General features: G+C 37.5%; 1 protein-coding gene across 1 annotated transcript; it reads right to left on the reverse strand.

Moving 5' to 3' along the window:
- Nucleotides 1–6,694: 6,694 nt before the first annotated feature.
- Nucleotides 6,695–19,726, reverse strand: LOC145771701 (coiled-coil domain-containing protein 40-like). Its single transcript, XM_082583431.1, has 20 exons — nucleotides 19,644–19,726; nucleotides 18,929–19,007; nucleotides 18,490–18,598; nucleotides 18,029–18,117; nucleotides 17,515–17,670; nucleotides 16,884–17,103; nucleotides 15,658–15,815; nucleotides 14,486–14,626; nucleotides 13,957–14,060; nucleotides 13,242–13,485; nucleotides 12,565–12,747; nucleotides 11,712–11,957; nucleotides 10,700–10,913; nucleotides 10,028–10,197; nucleotides 9,350–9,441; nucleotides 9,109–9,229; nucleotides 8,711–8,899; nucleotides 8,120–8,278; nucleotides 7,270–7,377; nucleotides 6,695–7,159 (listed from the first exon to the last, which is right to left on the reverse strand). The coding sequence occupies exons 1-20, from the start codon at nucleotides 19,658–19,660 to the stop codon at nucleotides 7,028–7,030; spliced, it is 2,931 nt and encodes a 976-aa protein (XP_082439557.1). The 5' UTR covers nucleotides 19,661–19,726; the 3' UTR covers nucleotides 6,695–7,027.
- Nucleotides 19,727–25,933: the final 6,207 nt, after the last annotated feature.

Below are 25,933 nucleotides of genomic sequence, written 5' to 3' on the forward strand. Positions count from 1 at the left end.
AAATATAAAAAAGAACCCTGACCCGAAATCGATCTCAGATCTACGAACACCAGAGCCGTGGGCGAAACCACATGGCCAGTGACTGGTTTGAAAAACAGTAAAGCTTTGTGCAAAATGAAACTGGTGCGTATTTTTTTTTACCTACCCTTACTCATTCGCGCTTAACTTTTTGTTAGCGAAACTAAGCGCGATTATCTTAAACAAACAAGAAGTCAAGCTATAACTTAAGCAAGAAAACAGTCGTCGTGTAGATGCATCTTCAGGCTATTTGCTCTGACTGCGCTTGTTGTGACTTCAGGTCATACAGCTCAGTCTACAATAAGCTATCCTGCAATTACAGGCAATCATTGTTTATTATCAAGAAGCAGCAGCTAAGTAGGCTATAATTAGTTTTTAGTAGACTACATTGATTTAATAGTATTGCTGCTACTGAATTTGATTGATACTCTCTTCCAAACTAGTTTATTCTGCACTGGAGCTGTTTTTGCTTTGTAGACAAGACCCCGGTTTCTTAGACAAGACCCCAGTTATGTTCGGTGAGTGGAAAACTCAATTAACTTTAACTTTGCTACATTCTTTAAACATAGGTTTTCAATCCGCAACTACGACCGAAGACCGAATGACAGCCCCTTAGGCTACAAGATAACCATTTAGTTGCGTTTGTTGCTGCGGAAAAAGAATTGCCAGACTAGCAAAACAAATACGTCTGCAGACGTACAAAAGATAACAAACACACAAAGAAACCGGGCGAGAAACTTCATAGCTTACAAAGTGATTTAACAGAAGAGAAAATACAAAGAATTCTCATCCCCGTAAGCCAGTTGGTCACGTTTCACTGTTTTTACTTCATGCACTGCCAAACAACAAAGAGCATATTCTTCACCTTCACACAGGTGAATGAGAAACGAAAAAATGCAAATAACTCCTGATCAAGTTGAAAGGTACCACTGTGTGCATTCTAAAAAATAGTGTGTTCTGAAGTGCAATTGTGTTTACCGCTATTGCACGGAAGGCTACATTGCTAGGTCACACCGATCAAATGTATAACCTAGTTTCGTTTTGAAAATCTTTCAAGCTGCATCTGTTGCTGTGCTAAAGAAAGGCAGGTTGATTTATCAATACGCGTCAATAAAAGACAACGGATATGAAATGACAGTAAAATCCCGGTGACACAGAACAGCTGCTTCATGGCAAGCAACGATCATTAGGCTATAATATATGGTTTGTTACCTAAAGCTTGATGTTTTAACTGATGTAAACATATTTAACTAGTCGCATTACTCTGCTGCACTAACAAACCAACCGGCTTTAGCAGGCTTATAGCAGACTCCAGACCAGTGATTCCCAACCGCGGCTCCAAGCTAGCCTTCTTGCGGCTCTCGTTGACCCCTGAAAATCCCACAAAAAAATATAAAAAAATCTATTTATAATAACTAGGGCGATTATTTTATGACTTGTCAAAATTGTTTGCGAAGTTAAAATTGTTTACAAACTGTATTGTCGTTGTGTCGTAGAGGTTGCATTGTCAGTGAAATTTTCATTTTACATCTTACACAGTGATGTCAGGTTGTTTTTTTGAAAACAAGAAAGTGAATCTAAGAAACAAGCCCAAAACAGGCAAATCAACACAAAGACAAGCCCAATAATTTGCAACCAATACCAATTAGCACAAAGCACGCTTAAAGCACACATAGGCTATCCGCTAAAGCACACGTTAATTACTTGAGTGTTTTCATGCGGCTCCATACGTACTCTGAAGTTTGAAATTCGGCCCCGACACCAAAAAAGGTTGGGAACCACTGCTCCAGACTGTTAGAACAATGGTTCCCAAACTTTTTCTATTCGCGTACCATTTAGCAGTTTCATACAGTGCTCGCGTACCTCCCACGCTACAACCAGAAAATCTCAAAAATATACAATAAAAATCAAGAAAGTTTAACAAATTTTAGCACAGCACTTCAAGACTAAAAGGTTTTGATTTTAGACTAAATATAGTTACAGTAAGCTGTTGAGCTGTCGGATTAGTAGAAGACCAAAGAATAGGGTGCACTACTACTGCTACGATTAGTAGCAACATTAAAAACTGAAAAGTTTCGGCTTTTCTGTTAAACAACCTAGGTCAGAGGTTCTCTAACTGTGCGACGTGCGTCGCCACGCTCTTGGTGCGTAGTTTCAGTTATCAAGGGCGTCACACAATGATTCCGCTTCGTATCTAAGCTCAATTACATAATAAAGCGCTCACAGATATTGTTATACCCTGACATGTGCATGAGAACTCATCATTGCAAAACTGTAGCAGATGCTTATGGTTTAACAACCACATAGCGCAATTCTAAATTCATTTCGTCGCGCGACAAATAAAGGCCAGAGACACAAATAAACGAAAATGACTGAAATTGCTATCGCTGAGTGCGTTGCAAGTCCAACAACGAAAAAAGCTTAAAAACCGCTGACCTAGATGTTGCGTCATAACTCATAAACGCTTGAATCTCCAACGAATAAAATAAATTATGACACCATCATGCACATTGAGTAGAAAGTTTGCACAAAATGTATTATTTTATTTTAGCTCCTGTACTGTCAACCGTGGACGTCCACCTGTCAACGTGAGTTTTTTGCGTACCGTCTGAAAGACCTTCGCGTATCACAGTTTGGGAACCACTGTGTTAGAATAAAGATGGAAAATTTGCAGTCCGACATGATTTACTGAATAAAAGATAGGTCACTTTGATGAAAGCGCTTCTACATTAAAATAGACACGGCCCACCAGGCTCTTATAATTGACTGAAATAGATATGCCTAAAATGGCCGGAATTGATTTATTTCCAGCTTCTCAGTACTTTCACTCTCACATTTGACCCGGCACTGCTCTCACAATCCGATGGTTATTGTTTGCTGATGTTACTGCTATGTGATCGTTAGGCCACTGCTGCTACCTTGATACTGAATGGTTTTAACTGCCTCTGCCGTGCTAAAACAATGGTTTCTTCGGTGAAACCACTGACAAACCAGTTGACTGCTAAACTTATTAAGGTGCAAAACATAAAACTGAACTTAATCTTTCACATTTTGATTTGTATTTAATACCAGTTTCCCTTGAACCGAGGTAAATTTATCTAAACAATTGTTGAGGTTAGTGGTTTAAATTCAAAGACGTATGTCCTTTTTTGTCTGCGATACGCGCTGGAAGCGAACAGCTTTTGGTCTCAGACGCGTTTTAACGTTGATGGGCATTGTATTGCTTTGACACTTCAGTCTGTTTTTATGCCTTTGTTATGTTTGGTAGGCTGTGTGATACCCTTTCGCTGCAATGGTCAGAAATAAAAACAAATAAAACTGAAGTGACTGCATTTTACCAAAAAATCAAAAAAATAATCAGAGTTTTAGCAGCGTCTCAGTGAGTAATAGAAATTTCATACACATACTTTGTTGCTAGGCGTTTGTAGATTTTAGAAATGGCGAACCTATGAAACGAACCCATCAATCTACACAAGTTTTCTTTTAGTAGTCCCATTTCTCTAAAAGTTGAACTTAAGATTCTCAAAGACGCTTCTCAGTTGAAGGACAAAGATTCCTGCAATCAATAAAGCAAGGTCGTATTGCAAACAGAAAAAGCGGTAGTTCCACTGGGCCCCAATGTTTTATTTCCCATTTCATTTTGAGAGGAACGTATGACATTCTTTGTCGGGTTTTAAAAGTGGCATTTTATGAGCTGGTTTGTTTAACTAAGACATAGCCTGTTGCACCTTTGTCACTTAGCTACTTGACAGACAGCCTCCTACAGTCCATGTACCAGCTACAGTAACATTTTATAGAAATATTGCGAAGCAAGCGTCATAAAAACTGTTATTTACAGTAAGTGCAGCTACCTGTAGTTTTGAGAATTTGAATGCTATCGACCATGAAACATTTCTAGTCCAAAATAAATGATGGAAAATGTTCCATTTTCCATTGCATGCTTTAGGCTACCTATTTTATCATCAGATTTTCCGAAACTGACTGTTCCAATTAGACTAATAAATTGGGCTACAAAGAAATCCCCAAAGGAGAAAGTTGATCTGAAAAGCAAAAATGTTGTTTTAAACGACCGTAGTCTGATCGCTAGCATTTGTATAACATTCTTGCCCCGAATAGACATGTCATGACTGGAGCCCATGAAGCAAACATGCCGCGACAGCCACTTGTTGGTTGAAGTGATGACCAAGTCGAGATTGTGAAGTGAGTCGTTGCTACAGTAGATATTTGGACTGCTCTGAGTCTTTGCCAACCAACTGCCAAGTAGCATTTCTTTTGTCAAATTACCTTTGCTGATGTCCTACGATTTTTGTTATGACAACAGTGATAAGTGCCACGCCGACATAAGATCCAGAAGTGGTGCGCCCACTTTTTTTGGTAGGCCATAGGCCCACATGGCGTCTTTTCAGAAAGTCAAAAAAGTGTGGAGTTTCCTTCTACAAAATATAACCGCTACTCAAAAAACCAACTTCATTCTGTCTAATCATCTTCTCGATTTTTCCCAGGTAGCAAAACCTGACTTTTTTACATTGATTCAACATTGACGGTTGAATCAATGCGAAAAGGACAAGTTTTGCTGGCCTTGTAGGCAATCTAGCATGCGTGCTGAAAACAATTCCCAGATAGCAAATCAGCTTTTTTTAACATTAATTTAACGTTAGCAGACGGTGAACCAATGTTAAAAAAGTGTAATTTACTGACTTGGTAACAGTCAACAGTGAAGCATGACATAACAAACAACGTTTCATAAGCTTGTTTCACGCCAAACATACAGGCCCCATTGCAAATTATTTCAAAGCAAACCTACAAAACCCACTTTCAAAGCTTTTAATAGCCAAATCAAAATTTACTGTAGCCTACATTAATATACTTTTTTTGATCCATTTTCGTGTCATTAAAGCACATTGATCAGGGCGTCGCTTTAAAGTTAAACCAAGCAATGACAATAATGAATGGCTTATGACCATGATCTGTATTACCACGTACGTTACAGCGTAGGCTACCATATTCCAGTCACTTTTACACTGCTATTATGCTGTTTAATAGTTCTCCTGTCAAAAGGAGTCAACTTAGCTCAATCTTTTATACATCTCTAACAAAAGACCAACCTTAAAGCGCATATTTTGTGTGAACGTCCGCCCCGATAGCTCAGTTGGTTAGCGCGTTACTTCTGGAACGAACAAGCTTCAAGATCAAACGGTGCTGGTTCGACTCTCGGAGTGTGCAGTTGAGCAACGCACGTTAACTGCGCTCCATCTAATAGATGGAATTAACAACACCTCAATACTCGGAAACTTCACTCTGTTAATCTCGGTGACCGGGCCTGCGTCAGTGATTCAAAGCCTCTACAGTCTACAGTCTACAAGTAGGCTATGCGAAACTGCCAGGATTAAGCTCTGCAAAAAGCTTTCCCAGTCCGAGGATAAAAGTTCAATCAATCAACGGACTATATTTTGAATCTTTCTTTTAGCAATCTCCTGAAGAACATTAGCTTATAGCCAGTAGCGTATTTAGTGGGGAGGATAAAAAGCGATGCGCCCTCCCCCTTAATGATCAGGTAAAAAAATACAAATTTTGCAAAAAATAAAATAAAAAAAAGTTATGGTGCAAGACATAATTACTTGGATGAATCATCCTTGCGCGGGTGGAGCGGGCGTAAAACTTTTTGCAATGCAATTTGTCAACAACTTTTTCTTTGTTTTGAGAGAGATTCAAAGAGCACTGCTCACTAGCTTTTAAAGTCAGCACATTTCTGCCTTCATTGATTCATGAAGATGAGGACTGCCTGATCGACCAGATTTTCGACTTCTACCATGAAACGCTGGATGTTGAACCAAGCAATTGCTTTGCAGCTACTATTGAATTGCGAAGCTGGAGCGAATTGGCTTGCAGTTTCTGTGGATAAACGACCTGCGACTCTTGAGGATGCGTGTCAAGCTGCTGAATAACTCGGCACGTTCGATTATTGATAAATTTCTTCGAATCTTTGCTACGCTTCCAGTTGCAACTGCCTCCAATGAGCGATGTTTGAGTTCACTAAAGTACCTGAAAAATTATTAGGCCTACCGCACGACCATGACCGAGCCAGGTTTGGAATGGATGGTCTAGCTCAGATGTATTTAAACAAGGATATTGTACTCGAGTATGATGCAGTCATTGATATATTGCCAAGCGCAGCCATCGCATTAAACTGTAAATTGTCATTGTGAATCGCAGAGAATGTTCTAAAGGTATTCGAGGTCGGAAGGACTAACTTATTGTGTATGTTTTGAAGTGTTTGATATCTTTTGATGGTTCATTAATTGGAACAGTAACTTACTTCTGCGGATTCGCTCTTGATTTTAGACCCCTCCCACCTACCTGACGGTATCAGCTAACACCTCCCCCCCCCATTCTGACGCATCATATGACATTTTGATATACCCCACCCCTATTTAAAAGGTCAAACAAGTCTAATTTTAACCCAAGTAGAAAAATTTGAACCAATTAACAACCATTTTCACCAAATTTGAGCTTTCTGTGTACTACCATTGAGACTACCCCGTCCCCGTGTGTACTACCCCCAGACCCCCATTGGCCTCCCCCTAACAAACTTTCTAAATACGCCACTGCTAATACCCTATCTAGCTTAAGTCACAGAATAATAAACTAAATAGTCGAAGTTTCAATTGGTAGAAGGTTGGCAACACCAAAGTTTATTGTTTACAAAGGAGTGCTTCAAATAAATCTTTGAACTCAACATTTATACCAACAAAGATATATAGAGTGATTACGTTGTTTCAACTTCAACCTAAAGCAAAAGACATCCCAAAACAACCAATAACAACTACTCAGACAGCAAATCAGTCGTTTTTCACATCGATTCAATGTCTGCAGACGTTGAATCAATGTAAAAAACGACTAATTCACTGTCTGAAAATACTCAAATGGAGCTTTCGGAGTTAATAAGTTGAAGCGTAACTTTACAGAATGCGATGTCGAAAGTGACGTGATTGATGACGCCATAAAGACGTCACTGCAAGTCGCTTTCAGGTCCGTGTGTGACGACGATGCGTCTAAGAGCTTGCTGGGCGTGAGGAAAGTCCTGGATAAGCCGATCCAAGATGTTAAGCATGTGATTAAGCCGGTCCTCTTGTTTCGAGAACTGAAAAGTTGAAAAAATTAACATAAACAAAAGATATCAAAAAACAACCAACAATAACAAGCTGACTTTATGATTCTTTACCTCACGTTATATCAGATTTGCATATTTACCTCATTGTCCATGGCTTCTTCTGTCTTGCAGATCGATGTGTATTTTCCCTTTTTAAGTGACAGCAAATGTTTCACCTTGGTCTGTTTGGCGACTAATTCATTCAGATTCTGTCAAAAATATTCGCACATTTTGAAACAAAACATCGATAGACTGTTTCCCAAAAATAATACAGATACAAATAACCATGAGCTAATGCATTTCTTGCATAAAATGAGGAGAGGTGTCTTTCATGAAATAATGTCTCCTACAGTGACGACAAACGATTCAGATTGTTAAAGCTAGGGACGAATTCAGCAATTTGCTTGGGGGGAGGGTAATTTCAACAAAAAGCAATGATATGCAAGTATGGTATAGTCATTAATCCAACCTTGCAAATACACCATGAGTAAGGTTACTTTTCAGTATTTTAGGGGGGGGGAATCTCCCCAATCGCCCCCCTGGATCCGCCAATGGTTAAATGAAACAAAAATAATGCAATTGGTTCATTTCGAACCTCACAAAATGTACGAAGCCTTTAACATTGGATACAAATCACCCTTAAGGTTCAAAGCTGATAGTTTTATAGGTGGACAGTCAGTTCTCTATTTGCAAAGTTCCAAAGATGAACTAAGGCCGAATCAGAGGCAATTCTCCATTCAGCGGCATCTATGGATAGAAACGTTACAGGCTTTTACACTTTAACAGTTAGCGGAAACTCACTTCGTCAATCTCGGTTACCAAGTCAAAATCATTGGTTCAAACCACCTACATTTCACAACTACGCAGAACTCTCAGGATTAAGCTGCAGACGATGCAGACCTATCTAAAGTAAAAAAGTTATAATGTACATTCCAGTAAAAAACAATTTACCCGCTGCTTCAAGTCACTCAGACGCTCAACGTCGCCCTCCAGCGTATCAACTGTGCCTTGCATTTGCTGAACAACAATTTGCTTCTCCTCCAAGTTTCGACCCAATTCGCTCTGGTTCTCACGTAGTTGGGCAATATCCTCATCGCAAGTATCAGCATCCTGGATGGAATCATGCTCATGGTGAAGAAGAGGTAACGAGAACGTTTTTTTTTCAAGTAAGATGTAAGAGATACGGAGTTTAACCTTGAGCACATCAATCAAAGAAAAATAGTAGATGCAAAAAATATAGATACATCATCTTTAAAAAAACATAACTGACTCCACAATATTGAAAGGATAAAATACGACTTGATTTATGAACGACGTTAATGATGTTTTCTGAAATGTAGCTGCCATTTCTAGAGAATCTTATTGCTTTCTAAAGAAAATCGTGGCAACATAAAGCAATTAATTTTTAACTCAATCTGAAGTTATTCAATTTTGTTTTTTGCTGTAAGTCTTGCGTAAGATATAAGAGTTAGAATAAATTTAATCATTTATTTTATCTAGACAAAGCTGTGTGCTGTTAAAAAATCGTAAAAGTGAGCTAACTTTTTGTGTTTGTTTGATCTTCTTCTTGATGGCGCTCAACTTTTTTTGGAAGGTTCCTTTTGTCGGGGTCTTCCGATCAATCTTAGACTGGGCTTCTCCTCTTGTCACAATTGTCTCTCTCCTGGAGACAACTTGTTCCATGTCCCGCATCAGTTGCTCCTGCTGCCTCATCAGCTGCTTGTGCCGGACCTGGAAAAAAGAGGATAGTGTCGTTATTTCCTGTAGCAATATTTAGTGACAGCAAAGAGGCAAACATGTTATAAAAAAGCAGAGAGTATCGTACCACACAATCTTTTTGATCTCAGAAAAAGGAGATTTAAATGAATAGTTTAGTGACGAGGTTTTGTTTTGAAGTGCTAAAAATTTTTTTCGTAATTCTTTCGATATTGACCACCTACCTGCATGCGATGGATCTCCGAACGCATTGCTCTCATTTCTCCTTGTCCAACTTCAGAATCAACAGCCGACCTCGTCTCTTTAGCCAGCTGTGTCTTTTTCTCCCACAGCATAATTTGTCGCCTGCAGATAGTTCAACATTTGAATACAGCATTTTTGTGATTTGAAAACATTTTATCATAAAATGTTGTAACTTTATAATAAACTTACAAATTCATCGTAACTTGGTGTTAAAATACTTACTCCGCCTCTATGAGGCTGTTGAGTAGCCGTTCCTTCTCTTCTTTCAAGCCATCTAACTTGTATTGCATCTTGATTGATTCCAATTCCGATTCCTGGAGAGAGTACACAATTACACATGTATTCAGCCTAATGAAAAACTGGCTTCCATACCACCACACGCAAAGTATGAAATCGTTTCTACAGGCCGACAGTAGCTCCATGAGTACTGAGTAGGCAATAACATCAACTTAAAAAAATATATACTTTAGATGGTTTGGCCTCAAGTGACAATTGGTGAATAGACAATCGATTAGCAGCCCTACCTGATTTACAAAAAACAAAGGCTGTTCTCAATTTTATGCTGTAATCAACTGCCAATTTTAAAGTCCCAAATTCACACGCAACCATGTTAACTTCATCAGGAACACTCCTGGCATGTTTTTGGTATATGGGAAAACATCGCCGTCGTTTGCTACATGAAGACATGTCAGCCAAGCCAAGAGGTGTACTGTATAACGCTTTCGGGCTCACGCTGTTTTACAAATTACAATGACACCCATATGTAAGCAAAACTTCTCTTGTTCAGATTTTCATGCCACGAAAGTTGAATTCAAAATATTTCGTTTAATATTAATCATTTAAAACCAGACTTTACAACTAGAAAGCAGCAAAAAGTTAACTCTTATTTTGAAAACGAACCTTTAGCTCTTGGACGAATTCGTTTTCAGTCAGAAGGTTGCCTTGTTCCAAGCTCTCTTGGACTCCCTTTTCTTTGTTGAGAAGAGTGTTAAGCTTCACCATGGTGGTCTGCATGTTGCGAATGGAGCGGCTGATATGGGACTGTTCCTGAATTTGCTCATTGATTTCCCCTGTGATTTGGATGCAAAGTTATTGAGCGAAGAACGGACAAGACACCAGCGATTACGTTTCGTCTCGGTCAGCTTTTTAACCAAGTCAGCAAAGCAGTTTCAGGTGGTCTGTACAGGAAACTTGTCAGATCACTTCACCTTCTACGCGATATCTTCTGTATTCAATTGTGCATACCATTCTTAAGTTGCTACCTTTTGATTTTGTAAAAGACCCAAAATTGCAAGGAGCCAATACGCATGTTTCAACTTTGATAAACACTGTAGTGTACATACAACATAATAATCTATTTTTAGCCCAATTTAAAGTAATGCACGAAGCTGCAAGTAGCCTACACACTGCTAAACGCAAATAACGAAATAGATAAATGTACGTCCCAATTGCGATGGTGACAAAAGTGTGCACTGTGCAAACCTATAACTTACCGAACAGAGCTAAAAAATATGACAATTTACATTTTAAGGCACAAAAGAATATTAACTTTGTAATAAAAACATAAGTCACCTTCAATTCGAAGTTTCTTTTGAGTGAGAATCGTATGCTGTTTTTTAAGTTTATTAACGTCTTCATTCTGTTGGTCACTCAGCTTGGTTAATCTGACCAGCTCGTGCTGTTGCCTGAGCCAGAACTGCTGGATGTCAGTGATGCCCTGGGACGCCCCTTCTATCTGCTTATTGATGGAGTTAATTTGGATTTCCAAGGGTCCTAGTTCTTCACCCTGTGAGACAAACACTGAAATTTATAGTGGTTGATTATTCCGCTTGAGTATACGCAATAAAATAAGACCTGAAACGTTAGCACAGAAGTTATCCGGTAGATTGTAGATTGTCACATCACAATGTCAGCACACAAGTAGTTCTTAAAAACAACAAAAACGATGCGTGATTTACAGCAATTAAAGCAGGCATTACAAAGCTTTGAATTGAAAGTTAGTGCATCAGTTATTGATAGACCTGAATTGGAATCCACTGACTATCCATTTTTGACGCCATATAAAAGAAAAAATGCAGTGAATTAGAATCACCAGCTACAAAGCAAAATTGAACGAGGCTGTTCACCAGGCATTTAGTTAAATAACATGATGCGTATTACTGGTGCAAATTAAGCTAAACTATCACAAGATGTATAAAGTGACAATCTGCTTTTATTCCAACGTTTCGTCAATCAGACACGACTGACTTCTTCAGGGGGGCTAAACCAGGTAATAACTACCTGCCTAGTATGGCAAAACACAGGACCAGGTTGCTGAAGTCAACTAAAAATGTGAAATGAAAATTCAACATCTGGACAAAAATTATCGCGTGCAAATTTTGAACTAGAAAAAAGAGTTTAAATGTAAACGATCAACAAGAAACTTAAATAACAACAAGAGAAGAGAGTGAACAGCATGCATGAGTCATGATGAATCGAATTGTGTACGCACTACTTCACAGTTTACAATCAGCATGAGACCAATTTGAAAAACGTCAAATAAGCACTTGCAATAGTTTTTGTAGATAGCCACATAGCAACTTACCCCGCCAGCAGACGTTAGCTGCTCTATTTTCTTGTTATATTGGTCAATGTTTGTTTGCTTCCTTTCAATTACAGCATTGCGCTTAAAAGCATCGTTTTCTGCTCTGCTGATGAGGTCATTCTTGGAGTGGATCTCTTGCTCCAGCTCCTCCTGCTGCATCTTCAGGTTCCGTAAGCGAGCGGTGCACTCCGTGTGCTGCAAGGATGACTTGGCCATTTCGTTTTCCACGGTTGCAAATTCTGCTTCCTAAGAAAGCAGAAAAACAGTTGAAAATCTTGAACAATCAAGCACAGCGTATGATGCAATGATGCATACCTAGCCGGCAAATCAATCACTTTGTACATTGATTCAACGTCTGCAGACGTTGAATCCATGTGAAAAGTGATTAACTTGCTGGCTGAATGGTATTATTATTATTAGCACTATAACTCACGTTTTCAATCGTGATAAAAATGCATCTGTGACAGTGAAATTAAAGCAAGATCTTTTACAAAAACCAAATCCTGTTCAACTCGAAACGCGCTCTCATTAATTTTAATTGATTACATGGAGCTTCTTAAATAACCGAATCATCTGTGGTTACCACAAATAAGGTAATTATTAAGAATAACACTACCAGACCTATGAGCATTTAGGGTTTGAAAACGAAAACAAGCAACTCCATTGCAAATGTGCGCTATGATAATTATTTTTTCAAAGTTTAATTCTTATTAACCTTAACAAGTGTGTTTATATCGCGCTGTATCAATCGCATATATGCGTTGCTCTTCAGCGCTTTACAAAGCAAACAGCATCAGTGCAGCCATATGGGGCAGCCGAATATATTAATCAGACTTTAGTCATAGATCCTTACCAGCCGTTTCTTTGTTTCTCTGATTTGCTCTGTGACTTTGACAGTGTAACTTTGTGCTTTAGTGGCTGTGAGTTGCTGCTGGAGGTCTTTCATTATCTTGTCCTCTAATTCGACTTTCGCCAAATATTCTTTTTCAATTTGGCCTCTTACTACAGTAATTTCGCTTTGCCTCGAAGAGCGTTCCTACAAATCAATTAAAAATAGCATTGAATGTCAACTAAATAGCATAATGTACAAAGGCAAGGGTTGAACTACAAAAGAAGCTTTGTCAGTCCTAGAGGAAATATTATTATCGACAACCAATTCGGATCAAGAAAGGCACAAAAAATATCTGCTCAGCTCTACCTGTGTATTCCAGACATATTGAATAACTTTTTCCTTTGCGAAAATGATTTTTCGTAACATTGAATTTACTAATTTAAATTTATAAACAATAGTTGTTTCTTAAATTTATTAAGTATCGACAGCGAACACACTTCTTTTACTTGATGTCTACTGCATATTTTTCCTAAAATAACACAATGCATTCTTGCATCATTATAATTTTCAACACCACTACAAATCCCACCCAATAAACTAATGTGCCTTTATGCTATTTACGCTATATGTAATAAATTGCAAAATCATCATGTAAATAAACTGTAAACCCCAATCAAAATAGAATAGAGTATTCTTACTATAACAGCTTTGTTGTAGGCTTGTTCTGTTTCGTGCAGTGTTCTGCTGTATGTCCCATAACTTTGTTTGAGAGCGTCTTGTTTTGCAAGATTATGTTTTATCAGTTTCTTAGTTTGTGTCTTATTGGTTTCAACTTTGTTCAAGACCATTGTCACTGTCTCATTTCTCTCTTCCTCCTTCTGAATTGACCTTTTGTAACCCGCGATCTCGGTCTCGAGCGATTTCACCTGCTGCTTTGCCAAACTGCAAAGGTTATTTTAGGTCAAAATGAGGAATTTTAATTTTCGTTATCAAATCAAACTCAACAATTTAAACACTGAAAACGCAAAAATTGTAAATTTTAGTACAACAAATTGTAAGCTTGTAAATTTAAATATTGAACACATTCCAACAAACATATTGAAAATTCTTTAATAAAACGTTTTCATCAAAAAATTAACCCTGTTTAACACATGGATATGCCAACAAAAACGTTAAAATGAAGCAACCATCAATCGGCTTTCAGTGTGTGGAGTTGAGCAACGCATTTTGATGGCATCTCTCAGTTTAGCGACACCTAGTGGACAACATACAACAACCAAGCAGGAAATTCACTCCGCCAATGTCGGTGACCGAGCCTGCGTTAATGGTTCAAAGCCTCTTCCAGGTTGTGACTATCAAGATTAAGTTAGAAAAAGGTCCTTTTCAATACAAGGATAAGTATTCTTCACATACTTCAAAGCTTCTTCCATAGCAGCATGAGCTTCATCTCTTCTTTTCATCCCGATCAAACTTGAGTTCCATTGCTGATACAATTGCTTCTTCTCCAACTGGATGGCCTGTCGGTAAAGAAAAAATGCTCAATCATCTACATCGACCTGGAATCAAAAGCAAGCAGACGCCTTTGTGTCGGCTGAGTTTGTTTGAAATCAATCAAGTGTATACTATACAAGTTACGAGCTAAAAAAGTTCCTTAATTTAGAATTGTTTACGTTTTCTTTTTGTTTAGAAACTTTTGTAAAAAGAAATTGAACGTACTGCTTGGTGCTTGATGCATATATGCGTGTGAATAGGAGTAAAACGAAAGGAAAATATCAGCACCAAGATTGTGAAAAAAAAGCGTTTCAACTTTTATATGTTCAGTATCAGCTTTTTAACATCACAATTATTAATTTATCGAATACAGTCGCATGTTGAGAGCTGAAGCATAAGTTACGTAAAATAGCAAAACATTTTTGAATAGTTTTTCATATGACTTGCGTACATCGATCTCATCGTTGGCTTCATTCAGAGACTCCTTGGCAGCGTTAGTTTCTTCAGCCTGGGCACTCTGTTGCGCTTCGTACATGGCAATGGTCTCGCGAAGTTGATCTACCTTCTCAATGAGTCGGTTGACATGCATGTCCTGTGAACATTGTCTCAGTTAGAAAACATTTACGTAAAGTTACATTGTAAATCAGGGGTGTCCACAGTGCGGCCGGTGGGAACACTATCAGCAGGCCCCGTCTGGGCTCTAGAACAGTGGTTTTCAAACTTTTTGTCTTGGCGGACCCCTTTTGGTGCCCTCGAAGCGTTTGCGGGCCAGTAAAAAATGTATTATCTAAAAAATTTATACATCACGCCTTTTAACGGAAACAAATGTTTCGAAGAATTTGCTAAACTCGCAACGCACTTATGGCGATTGATGGTGCTAACGAAGTTATGTCATCAGCTGTATGATAGCAAATTACTAGAATTTTCGCGACCTTTGCAAAGAATATCTCTCTTTTTTCATTTGCAATCAGTATTTTGTTGTAATCACAGTTATGGCAAAATTGTGAGTGCTAATATGATGTTGACTAACGTTTGAATTTCTAAATTAAGCATTGATCATAAAATCTGCTATCTCAAAAGAAATAAGTTGAACATAAACCATATAGCTTCATAAAAAGATTTAACTCTTTTATAAAAAATTTTTTAGGAAACAGAACCTTTGTGCAACACCTTTTGAAATTTCAAACGACGCATAGTTTGAGAATCACTGTAAGACACAAATAAAGCACAACCAAATTTTAATGTAACTTATTAATCATGCTGTAAATTTGAAAACTTTTACAGACCCCGTGAAAACGCTTTGTGGACCGCGGACCTCCGGTTGGGAACCACTGCTCTAAAATATTCAATCTTAAAACTTAGGCGGAATTTCAAGGAAAATATAAGAGAAAATTTTACTGCGGCCACCAAGACTCGCAACAAGCAAACTTTGGGTAGTACCCCTGTTGTAAACCATTACACGATAAATTTAAAATTGGGCTGTAACAGGAAACAGATTTTTATTTGGAATCAACGCAAGAGCAATAATCGGGCTTCCCTTTTTTTTTGAAAAATGTAATAAACATGTGTATCTACAGTATTTATAGCCAAGGTCTTAGATAATAATAATATACACTACATCACCTGACGCTGTTTAGACATTTCTGCTTGCGTAACTTCGGCCTCTGCCTTTTCAGCAGCGCGCTTCATGACTGCAATATCAGACCTGATGTCTTCCTTCGCGTTGTCCATGTAGAAGATGCGGGTGGCCAGATTTTCAACCTCTGTCTGAAGCTCTGCATCTGAAAAATTTCATTAAAAATTGTAAAAAAATATAGAAAAAAAACCTCTAGTATGGTAGCTATCTTCAGAATCGCTAAAATTATGCTCGCAGGGTTTACCGAGTAGGTCTACAACAAAAAATGTTATAAAAGAGATGATAATTTTAGCAGTGATGTTTCAGGTGAAATTTCTATTAGTAATTCCGTTTCGTAATGCAGGTTTTCGTGATTTGCTTTGGCAATTTTAAAAGACTTGAGCCAGACCTGCGTAAAAGTTCAAAAGACACGAAAGACTTCACAAGTTATAATGATACTAGCATTTTTATACTCATATTCAATTATTCATAGTAAAAACCGTGCTGAGGTGCAATACTCGAAAATAGCAAACAAAACAATAGAACGTTTTTAGACGAGTTTTAAATCATTTGAATTTTCTGCATCGCTTGTAGTCCACGAATAGGTAAACAATTCCAACAACTAGCAACAACAGTTGGGAAGCTGTGACTATCGTGGTACGTTTTTCTAAGAAGGAAAAAAAGTGACGTAAAAGCATAAAAGCTGAAAAACAGATATTACTCTCTAAAACTTCTACAGCCTGTTTCACCCTAAAAGGACGATCATCAGAAGATCCTTATTCAAATAGAATATTTGAGTAAGGACTAATTCTATTTGAATAAGGATCCTCTGATGAATCCCTTTTAGGGTGAAACAGGCTGTAGAGAGTAATAACTATATTTGATGTAATTTGCTCTGCTTGGCTTTTTGCTTGGCATTGAGCACTTTTCAGTATTTAGATTAGTAGAATTTATTGCTTAAAAGCTGAAAAATTTTATATATGAAAGTGACAAAGGCTATCTCAAACCAAGGCTTAGTTCTTATTTGCCGAGAGCTGGATCACCAAGCTTTTTACGTGAACAGTTATCTTTTTTCGTTCAGCGACCAGCTCGAACAAAATACAAAGTGATTTGCAGCAGGTTTAGAACACACAGCCACCAGACCGTGTGGATGCTTTTAGTGCAACACACAAACACTTCAATGACACTGATACGAGCAATCACAATGAACGTAGTAGAAAACGAAATGACATACTCTTTTTTCTCTCCTTTGCAGTTTGGGCCTGGTATTGCTTGTATGTCTCTCGTAGTTTTGTCAAGCCACTTTCTTGATTACGACGCTTCTCGGCAGCCATGATATGCTTATCGCGTAACTCCTCCAAGTTGGCTTGCTGTCGTGCTAACTCTTGCTGGGTCCCGTACAGCCGAACACCCAACTCTTCTCGCTGGACCTTTTTGCGCTTTAAGTCATCCAACTGTTGAAAAATTAGATCTTAGTACACTTTCGTTGGAGGAACATAAAAAAATGTTCAATCAGCATAAAAAACAATGATGTCTATAAACAGTTTATCGGTTCAGTTAGGGAAGTGACTTTTTCTTTAAGCGAGTAGACATACCGTACCGATATGTCAGTCAATTTTTTTTTTACAAGTGACACTATTTCGTTAGCCGTGAATGTTGAAGATATACAGGCTAACTTTCCGGCAAAAGATCATTTTTTCTCGGCACTTTTGTGGTTCTTTGTCGTCTTGGCAAAGCCGATTAACAATAATAAAATTTGACTTGTGAAACATCTTGGCTATAATAGCTTTATTTTTGATCTTTTATCGCAAAGAAATGCGAGAAAAAATCCCATGTATCAGAAAAATACGTTTACTGTTTCTCACCGTTTCCCTACGTTTCAATTCAGCTTTTCCCAACTGCTTCAAAAGATGCTCTTTCAAGCGATTTTGAAATCTCTTCATCAGTGGATGATCAGGATCAAGGACCACCAGATCAGACTGAACATCTTCCTCTTCTTGTCCTGCATCAGATGCACCTTCCTAGAAGCATTTAAAAAAATCATAATACTAATAGGTGTAAAAAAGTGACGCATTGACAAAAGAGCAAATACGATCTTGACACTTTTCACCATACAACGTTTTTGCACTTTTTAACCTTTCACATATGTTATGTCAAACACATCATCCAACAAATGTAACAACATAAACAAATATTTTTTTAAACTTCAAAGCACGTGGGCTAAATTTCAGCATTAGTGAAGTTGAGTACAGAAAAGCGGTTTACTATTTTTTTTTTAATTTTTAACTGGCTTTGTTCAACATAAACCTAACACCTGTCAATCTAATTCTGATAAATTCTATCAATTTTGTTTCATTTCATGCAAACAAACTCACTCACCCCATCGTAATATCCATCTTCATCTTCGGTCTCCGTATCAACCCGCCCAACCCCCTGGCCAAGATTCCGCAGCAAGGCGTTAGTGTCTCCTGCGTGATAAAGTATCTTCAGTGAAGGATAATTTTATCATGTAAGTGCGACAACTTCTTTTCTAACATTCAAATAACATTCAATTTGAATCGTATGATGGAATCTTATTTGATTGGAATGCTTGAATAAGACACAGAAGAAACTATCTTTATAGGGTAAAATTTACATGATTTGATTAATAAAATTTTTCAATTTTCTTGAAAATTAACACATAACAGTGTTAAGTGACCACTCAAGTGACCTTACTTACAGAAATTTCATGCCATTAAACAAAACAGACAACGTTGGCCAGTAGCATTGTTAACAGATACCTTTTATACATAAATTTATAATAAAAAAATTATCAGGCGTGAAATCTAAACATGGTTTACCCATGGTAGCACTACTGGGTCTGCTTCTTCTTCCATCATCTTCGCTCTCCGTGACTTGGACATCTACGTTTGGAGAGGGGCCGACTGACTCCATGTCGTCGAGGCTCAGCTAAAAGGTTTTTAAAAAAGAACATTTCATATCTTTGCAGATTGGATGATAAAGTGCTAGCTTATGAGTTGACAGATATAGGTTCGATTCCTTCTCAGAACACATCAGAGACCATAAAAATGCCACTAATTACTGTAGATACTCTGCTGATGTACGTTTTGCATGCTAATAGAAAATAGCAAAATCGTGTAAAAAAAAAAAGGTCAACATAAATGAAGAATAGTTTACGATCAAGATCAAAGAGTAATATTGCAAACAATATGATAAATTTACACAACAGAAATACTTAATTCGTACAACTTATCCAAGCAACACAACAAACAAAATCACCTCTTGTAATGCCTTTACTGTAACTTTGGACACAGCTTTTGCAATCCCCGGTTGCTCATCCTCTGGGCGATCCGGATCTCTGTGATGCAGCTTAGATTAAAAACTAGCCTACATTGGATGCAGTGCATGTTATGCCAGAACTAATAATATTTTATTACTTCATTAAAAATTTATGACAGCTTACCGATCTTAGGCCACAATGCATGCACAATATTTGGCTTGAATGTTTGGCATTTTAACTCACAACAATAACTGGAATTATATTTTAGCAATACATATGGCAAAAAATGTTTTAATTTGTTTTTACAAAGAAATACTAGATGGGCTACCTTCAAGTTTTTAAAATTTAAAGCAGCATAATAATAATAAGTTTTTCTATTTTGCACCCTATCACAGAGACAACACAAAAAACAACTAAAAGTAGTGAAGAGACTTATACTCATTGAGTCAGATACAGTTAGTATTTTGACATGCCATCTAGTGAGTTGCCAAAACACAGCCACATGCTTTCTTTTGAGTATTGGGCAGGTGGTCTTTCCACTCAGCCATGTAGCCGAGAAAACAAATATGTGTATTTTAAATGTGATTAATACTAAATAAGCATTCTTAATTGTTAAACACATCGTGTACAAATGCAACAAATTATGCATCCAGTGAAATAACCACCATTTCATCAAAAACAAGTTTAACATGCCGACAAAATTTATAACCCTACCTTGGTTGATCAGCCATTTTTATTTGAAGTCACAATCAGCTTTTTTTTCAATGAGTATGTAAAAGTTAAAAATGACTAAAACTATAAAAACAAATAGAGTTATGATAATGACATAGAATACTGCAACTTTGTAAGAAAAACAATTTTGTTGTGTTAATGAAAGTCTGTCAACCATTTATTCTTGCTAGGATGCACAACAAAACATGCATAAAGAAAACAAAAACATACAGTGTATGTACAATGTACATCCAATGAAAGAGTGCAAAGAACCCTAATCCTGGGTGGGTGTGATAAGTCGAGATCTCTCTTGCATTCAAGGAAACTCTCAAATGCAAGACAGGAAAGTATGGACTGTAATCTACTTTTTCACTGAATGTAAAACAAATATATATTTAAATATATATTTATATATGTTTGAAAATTGGCCACAATAAGCAAGGTTTTCTATCACAGGAAAAAAACAAGTAGCTCTGGACTAAACAAAATTGGTAACAAAAAGTGGATGGGCTTATTAACTATGGGTTTAATAAAGTGGTTCAATGGTTGCTAGAAAAAAGCATTGTAAACTGGTTTTAGTCTTGTAAGATGATAAGACGCTGTTCAGTGGTCATGTATCTTAACTTATCTATAGTGTGGCTTCATTCAATTTGCAAAATGCATGAATTAGTGTTTAGGTTGTTCCCAGTTCCTATGTATTAGTATAAAGAAACCGGTGGTTCTTAATTCAATGCAACACGCTCTTTTTTTTCTGAACTTGCAATGCACTACAATAAATGGAACAATTATATCAGAGTTGTATTGGCATAATTCTACTTTGCTTACTGATACAACAACAAAATGAAATACATGCCAAAATTGTAGGCTACATCAATTCAAATCTAGTTTTGGTCAACTCTCACAAACAACCTAAAGTTAATTAAATTTATGTTGTCTAGTTTAGTGGGGAATGATAGAGAGCTAAAAAACGCATCCATTCATGACTTTGAGAATACTTCCAAGAGTACACTGCTTGGCAAAATATGAGACATTGGATAAAGATTTGTAAAAATACTCTGACTAAGTTCTTGACAATTTGCTAAAAAAATATTATTATTTATTTGCATCAGACAAGAATGTCCACATTCAAATCAGAAAAAAAAGGGGGCACAGGCTACAGTAGTATTTAAACAGCTGCAGCGTAAAAGTATTTGAAATGATATTACAAGCTCATTTTGTTCCAACAACCAACCAGTAAGATTTAACCTCAGCAAACAATGACCTGATGACTGTTGATATCTTTGTGCCATTACAGCCACCAAGGCTAAGTAACAGCATGTAAAGCATAAGAGAAGATTTTTCAAAAAACGTCTCTTGGCATACAGCAACACAACTGATTTTAATATTTTGCAAGACACGTTAATAACAAGCCCTTGTTTGCCTTGCATTAAATATATTTTACATACCGTACCACTATTTAAAAAAAAAATTGGCATTAACCATATAAGTGGCAGCAACTTTACTTTTGTTCAAATTAGGATACAGTATACTACATTAAACTAAAATAACAACAAAAATATATTTCAATTTAGTTAAAATTCAGATCCTTGCATGACACCTTTAGAAATTTTGGTGAGAATGCAAATTTAAATGATGCACTAGTGTGTTGCAATATACAATTTCAGAACCAGTATGCTATGTCGACAACATTTCATAAAATATGACACCTACAGATGAAATCGGATTATTGCATACTGCTTTAACGTATCAACCATTTTATTGGATCAAGCACTGAAATCACAAACTACTGTATCATATATGTTATCTGTAGCATCACTGTTGAGTGTTGATAGCATTCCGCCCATACACAACTGCGGTTAGTGCAGCAATATTCCAAGCACAATAATGGTGGGGATGACCTGAAGACAATGTCTATCAGCCCTCAAAATTAGCTTCCGTCTACGACGGCAAAAACATTGCCGTCGCCAAATTAACAAACCTTGGATTGCGGCGGCAATTGCTGTATGCGTTGATCAAACGAAATTTTATGCGCTTCTTCTTCATTGTGTGTCACACGGCGGAAGCCCAGAGCACCAGGCAAGCTATTTTATGCGCTGAAAATGCTCTTGTGAACTGTAAAAAGTTTGCAACCTTACAAAAACTGGCTTTATTGTTACGCAAAAGTTATTCTTTCATCAAATGCTTATTTTTTACCGGTGTCGTTGCGAATATAAAAAGTGGTACAAAATTGGATAAATGGTTCTTCGGCAGTAGAGAAAAGTAATGCTTCTGATCATATGGCATCGCGCGTTCATGAAAGGGCAGTTTTGCGTCTTCAAGTATTCCAGTGATGAGGCGACAACCTCATCCTCCGATGATTCCGATTCTGACTAGTTCTTTATCCAACAGACTTTGTGTTGCTCGCAGCATCCTAATTGTGCCGAAATTATGTAAGTGTATACGTAAATCAAGGCAATCTTCTCGCAGGGAGCTATTGATTTGTTACCGGTACCTGATTGAGCAATTAACGTTATTTACTTATTTCATGATAATTCAACGTCGCTAGATGTCGAATCGAATTAATGTAAAACAAACGTAAATTTCTTATTGGGCATTGTTGTTACGCGATATAACCCACCGGGAAAATTAAATCGATTTGTGCTGACTCGAACGTTGAATCAACCCAAAACTAACTTACTTCCCCCCCCGCCCCCCCCTTAATGACTTATTTAACTTGAATCACCGTAACAGCGTGCGTATCGCATTGCTCGCTTTATCGCTACTTTTGGTATCATTACATCACAACAAATCAAACAGTGCGGTCGTGATAGACTATTCGATTATTTTTTTCTCTTCTCGTTTTACATGTTTTGCTACAATTTTTTTCGTAATAAATGTTCACAGCAATTGCCGAGGCAATTTCAACTTTTGCCGTTTGGCCTCGTCAACGTTTTTGCGAAGTACTGTAAAAATATGCTAATTTCAAAGACTGTGCGAGTGTTCACAGCAAGTAAAATAGTCCGAGGTGAGGTCTTGGTGCGCTGTTTCTGCTGCTCCCGCTGCGAGTAAACAACACAGGAAGAAATTTTGAACAATTTTGTCCAAATTAAATGCTCATTTTGCAACGGCATTTTTATTGCCGTAGCAGAATGGCCATTATGACGTTTGCGGCGGCATTTACCACAGCAATTGCCGTGTGCCGCCGCTAATTTCGAGGACTGTGTCTATTGTCTATACTTTTGCATGGTAGTTTATTACAGTAACAAAAATCAATTTGACACCATCAGGACAAAGAGAGAAGATTGGTCTGACGCCCAGAAATTAAACCAACTTGTAACAGAGTGCAGAACTAATTGAAATCTAACTAGAAAATGAAGTCCATAACAAAGATCTCGGGCACATGTCGGCACATATGGAAACATTTTGATACACACTGGTTGCATACAGGAACATACTGATCATCTTCAAAACTACTTTGCTACTTGTTGGCTACATATTGAAACTTCTCAAAAACATAAAAATTGAAGCTAAATCAATCCAAAAAATGAAAAACTAAAGCAATCTAAATCAACATTCCTTCACTGCACTGAAGAGATCCTTAAGATCAAAACAGTTGACCTTTGTCTGCAGTTAGTAGGCTAATGCCTGATGAGGCATTTTTTTAAATTATAAAAACAAATTTAATCAGTGTCATTTTCACTTTGCAGGGTTCGATCTTAACGCTAGTCCGCTAGCCAAGGGCTAGTGAAAATTTGTGCGGACTAGTAGAAATGTTGCAGTACTAGTCCGATTGATTAGTGAAAATATTCACCGGTGAAAAGTTTTGGTATACAAAATGGCGATTGGCGACGTCACTTTGAAATACTGCAAAAATTTGCTTGCCAGAGGCGAAATTGCACGAAGAAGGCTGCAAAGTCGGTCAACTGAGCACGTGACTACTTTTTTCGTATTTTCCCCCTTTGGATTGCTACCTTGTCGTAGTTGAAGAGCTCGTGTGCCTCCGTGACCTAAAGAGTTATGCTGACCCAACAAGCCAGACAGGTCTGACGGTAGAGGCCTAACCAAACGCAATCCATCCAATAGTCCACTTCTTTTGCCAGTGAACGAATATTATGTATATATTGTACCGTACCACCCTGGCGAGTGACATGTCATCTCATATTACAGATGCACACAATGTAATATTACAACATAATAAAATATTAAGCACACACCGCATGCCACATTTATTTTTTATGTTTTAAAATTGCATTGTTTGCGTCTGTAGTACGAGCAGGTGTTTTTGTGCGTATTGTTGCTCTCTTGTGCGTACTGAAATCTGAAAGCCTTTACTTTAGTTAGTTTCAGTTTAAGACAAAACATTTATCTTAATACGTCATCAGACAAGTGAAAAGTCAGTAAACTGGTCGGACTAATGAAAAATCGTGCTGGCTAGTGAAAACCTACTAGTCCGGTGGGCGGGGAGCAACTAGTCCGGTGGGCTAGTGAAAAAATAAGTTAAGATTGACCCCTGCTTTGTGTGGAGCTACATGCGCTTGACAGGTTGCTGATCTTTTTTTCAGTGGTTCCCAAACTTTTTTGAGGGCGACCCACATCTAAGTTTGGTAAACATCTCGCGACCCAAAACACAGACGACCTGTATAAACAATTTCAACACTCTACTGTTTTTGCAATCTTTGCCTGCTATAAACAAGACACAGAAAACCAGTTGTAGGGCTGTCTATTATAGCTAGACTTGCTTAGTTAGAAGTAAGCATACCGATCACCATGAACGTAAGTAAAAGCGCTGAGCCAAACCGACTTCGCTTCAAGTGCTGCTTCTCGGTGCTTAAAAATATGATGGTTTTTCAAATGCTTCAAATGCCTTTGACTTGTTGTTTTTTAAGGATGTATTTAACAATATTTCATAGCACAGTGCACAAAGCGGCTTCACAGTACAAGGATCACAAATAAAAATAGGGAAGTGGCTATTTTTCCACACTTGATGCTATGGTTATACAATCAGGTGTTGCCAGAGTTAGAATAAAAGTTAGGAAGGTTTAAGGTAAGGGTTAGAGTTAGGAATAAGATTAGGGTTTTGATTTTTGCCCAGGACTAAAAAAAGTTCCAAAATACAAGTTTTTGTTTTCAACGGCTTTAAACTTTTCTCAAATTAGGGCAGAATTACTTATCTGGCAACACTATTGAGGCTATTATTACACTATATAGTGTAAATATAGCCACAGCCTAAAATTAAACCCGAATTAAAAAAACAGTTTAGCAATCTTGAGTTTTGAACTTACAGCATAATTTACATTTAATGTCATTTATTGAAGAAAGTGACTTGAATATGGCTAAACTGTTTAGCCTATGATCATCATCATCATCATAATCCATTGTCGGTTTGTTCCCCACTAGTGGGGGTGGCCGATTGTTTCCGCGCAGCAATTGTTTTAATCCCTTTTCTCCATTTCACCCTGTCCCTTGCATCTTCCTCCTTCAGTGTCAATGATGGAATAAATAATTTTGATAAAAGTACCGGTATCCAAATATAGGGATACCGTATGGTATGATGCAATAATCCAGTCGATGTTGAGATTATGACAACTTAATAAAAGAAAAAAAAGAAAACTTAAAATACAACAGTCCCATTTTGGAAGGTTTAGATCGTCCCCCGGATAGTCATATTATTAATCTTAGTAAGCAGCTTGCAAAGGTCTGCGGCATAGCATTTAAGCTGAGATACATTGCCCCATTAACAATATTACAAACTTTGGAGCTGGTATACAAGTCCTCCCCCCCCCCCCCCCTGGCAACTCATGACAAAGAGGAATTCACCAAAACATGTGGATTGAAGTGTGTGAACAATAAAGCTAAAGTAGTTTCACCCTATATATATATATTTGGTTGAGTCCTGTCTTTGTCATGAGTTACCAGGGGGGGGGGGGGGACTTGTATACCAGCTCCCAAACTTCATATTATGGTTTGTTTCAATCCAAGATCCAGTACTCGATTATAAATTGGGAAAAACCAAACTCTACATTGCTTGCTCCACTTCAAGTGTTACAAAACAAGTTCATCCGATCCTGCTTATTTTTGCCGAGGTCAACAAATATAATACAATTGTTCTTTATCACCAATTTAATGTGCTCAGAATTGAAGATATTATTAAATTAGAGACTGCAAAATTTATGTACAAATATGTGCACAAAATGCTGCCCTGGGCCTTTGCTGGCTGCTTTATTTTTGTAAACGAAATTCACCATCATAAAACCTGTCAGAACCAAAAGAATGATTTATATTTGCCTTCTGCAACGTCAAACTCTGGTAAGAAG

Source organism: Aplidium turbinatum, chromosome 6 (genome assembly GCF_918807975.1).
Source record: "Aplidium turbinatum chromosome 6, kaAplTurb1.1, whole genome shotgun sequence".
NCBI lineage: Eukaryota > Metazoa > Chordata > Ascidiacea > Aplousobranchia > Polyclinidae > Aplidium > Aplidium turbinatum.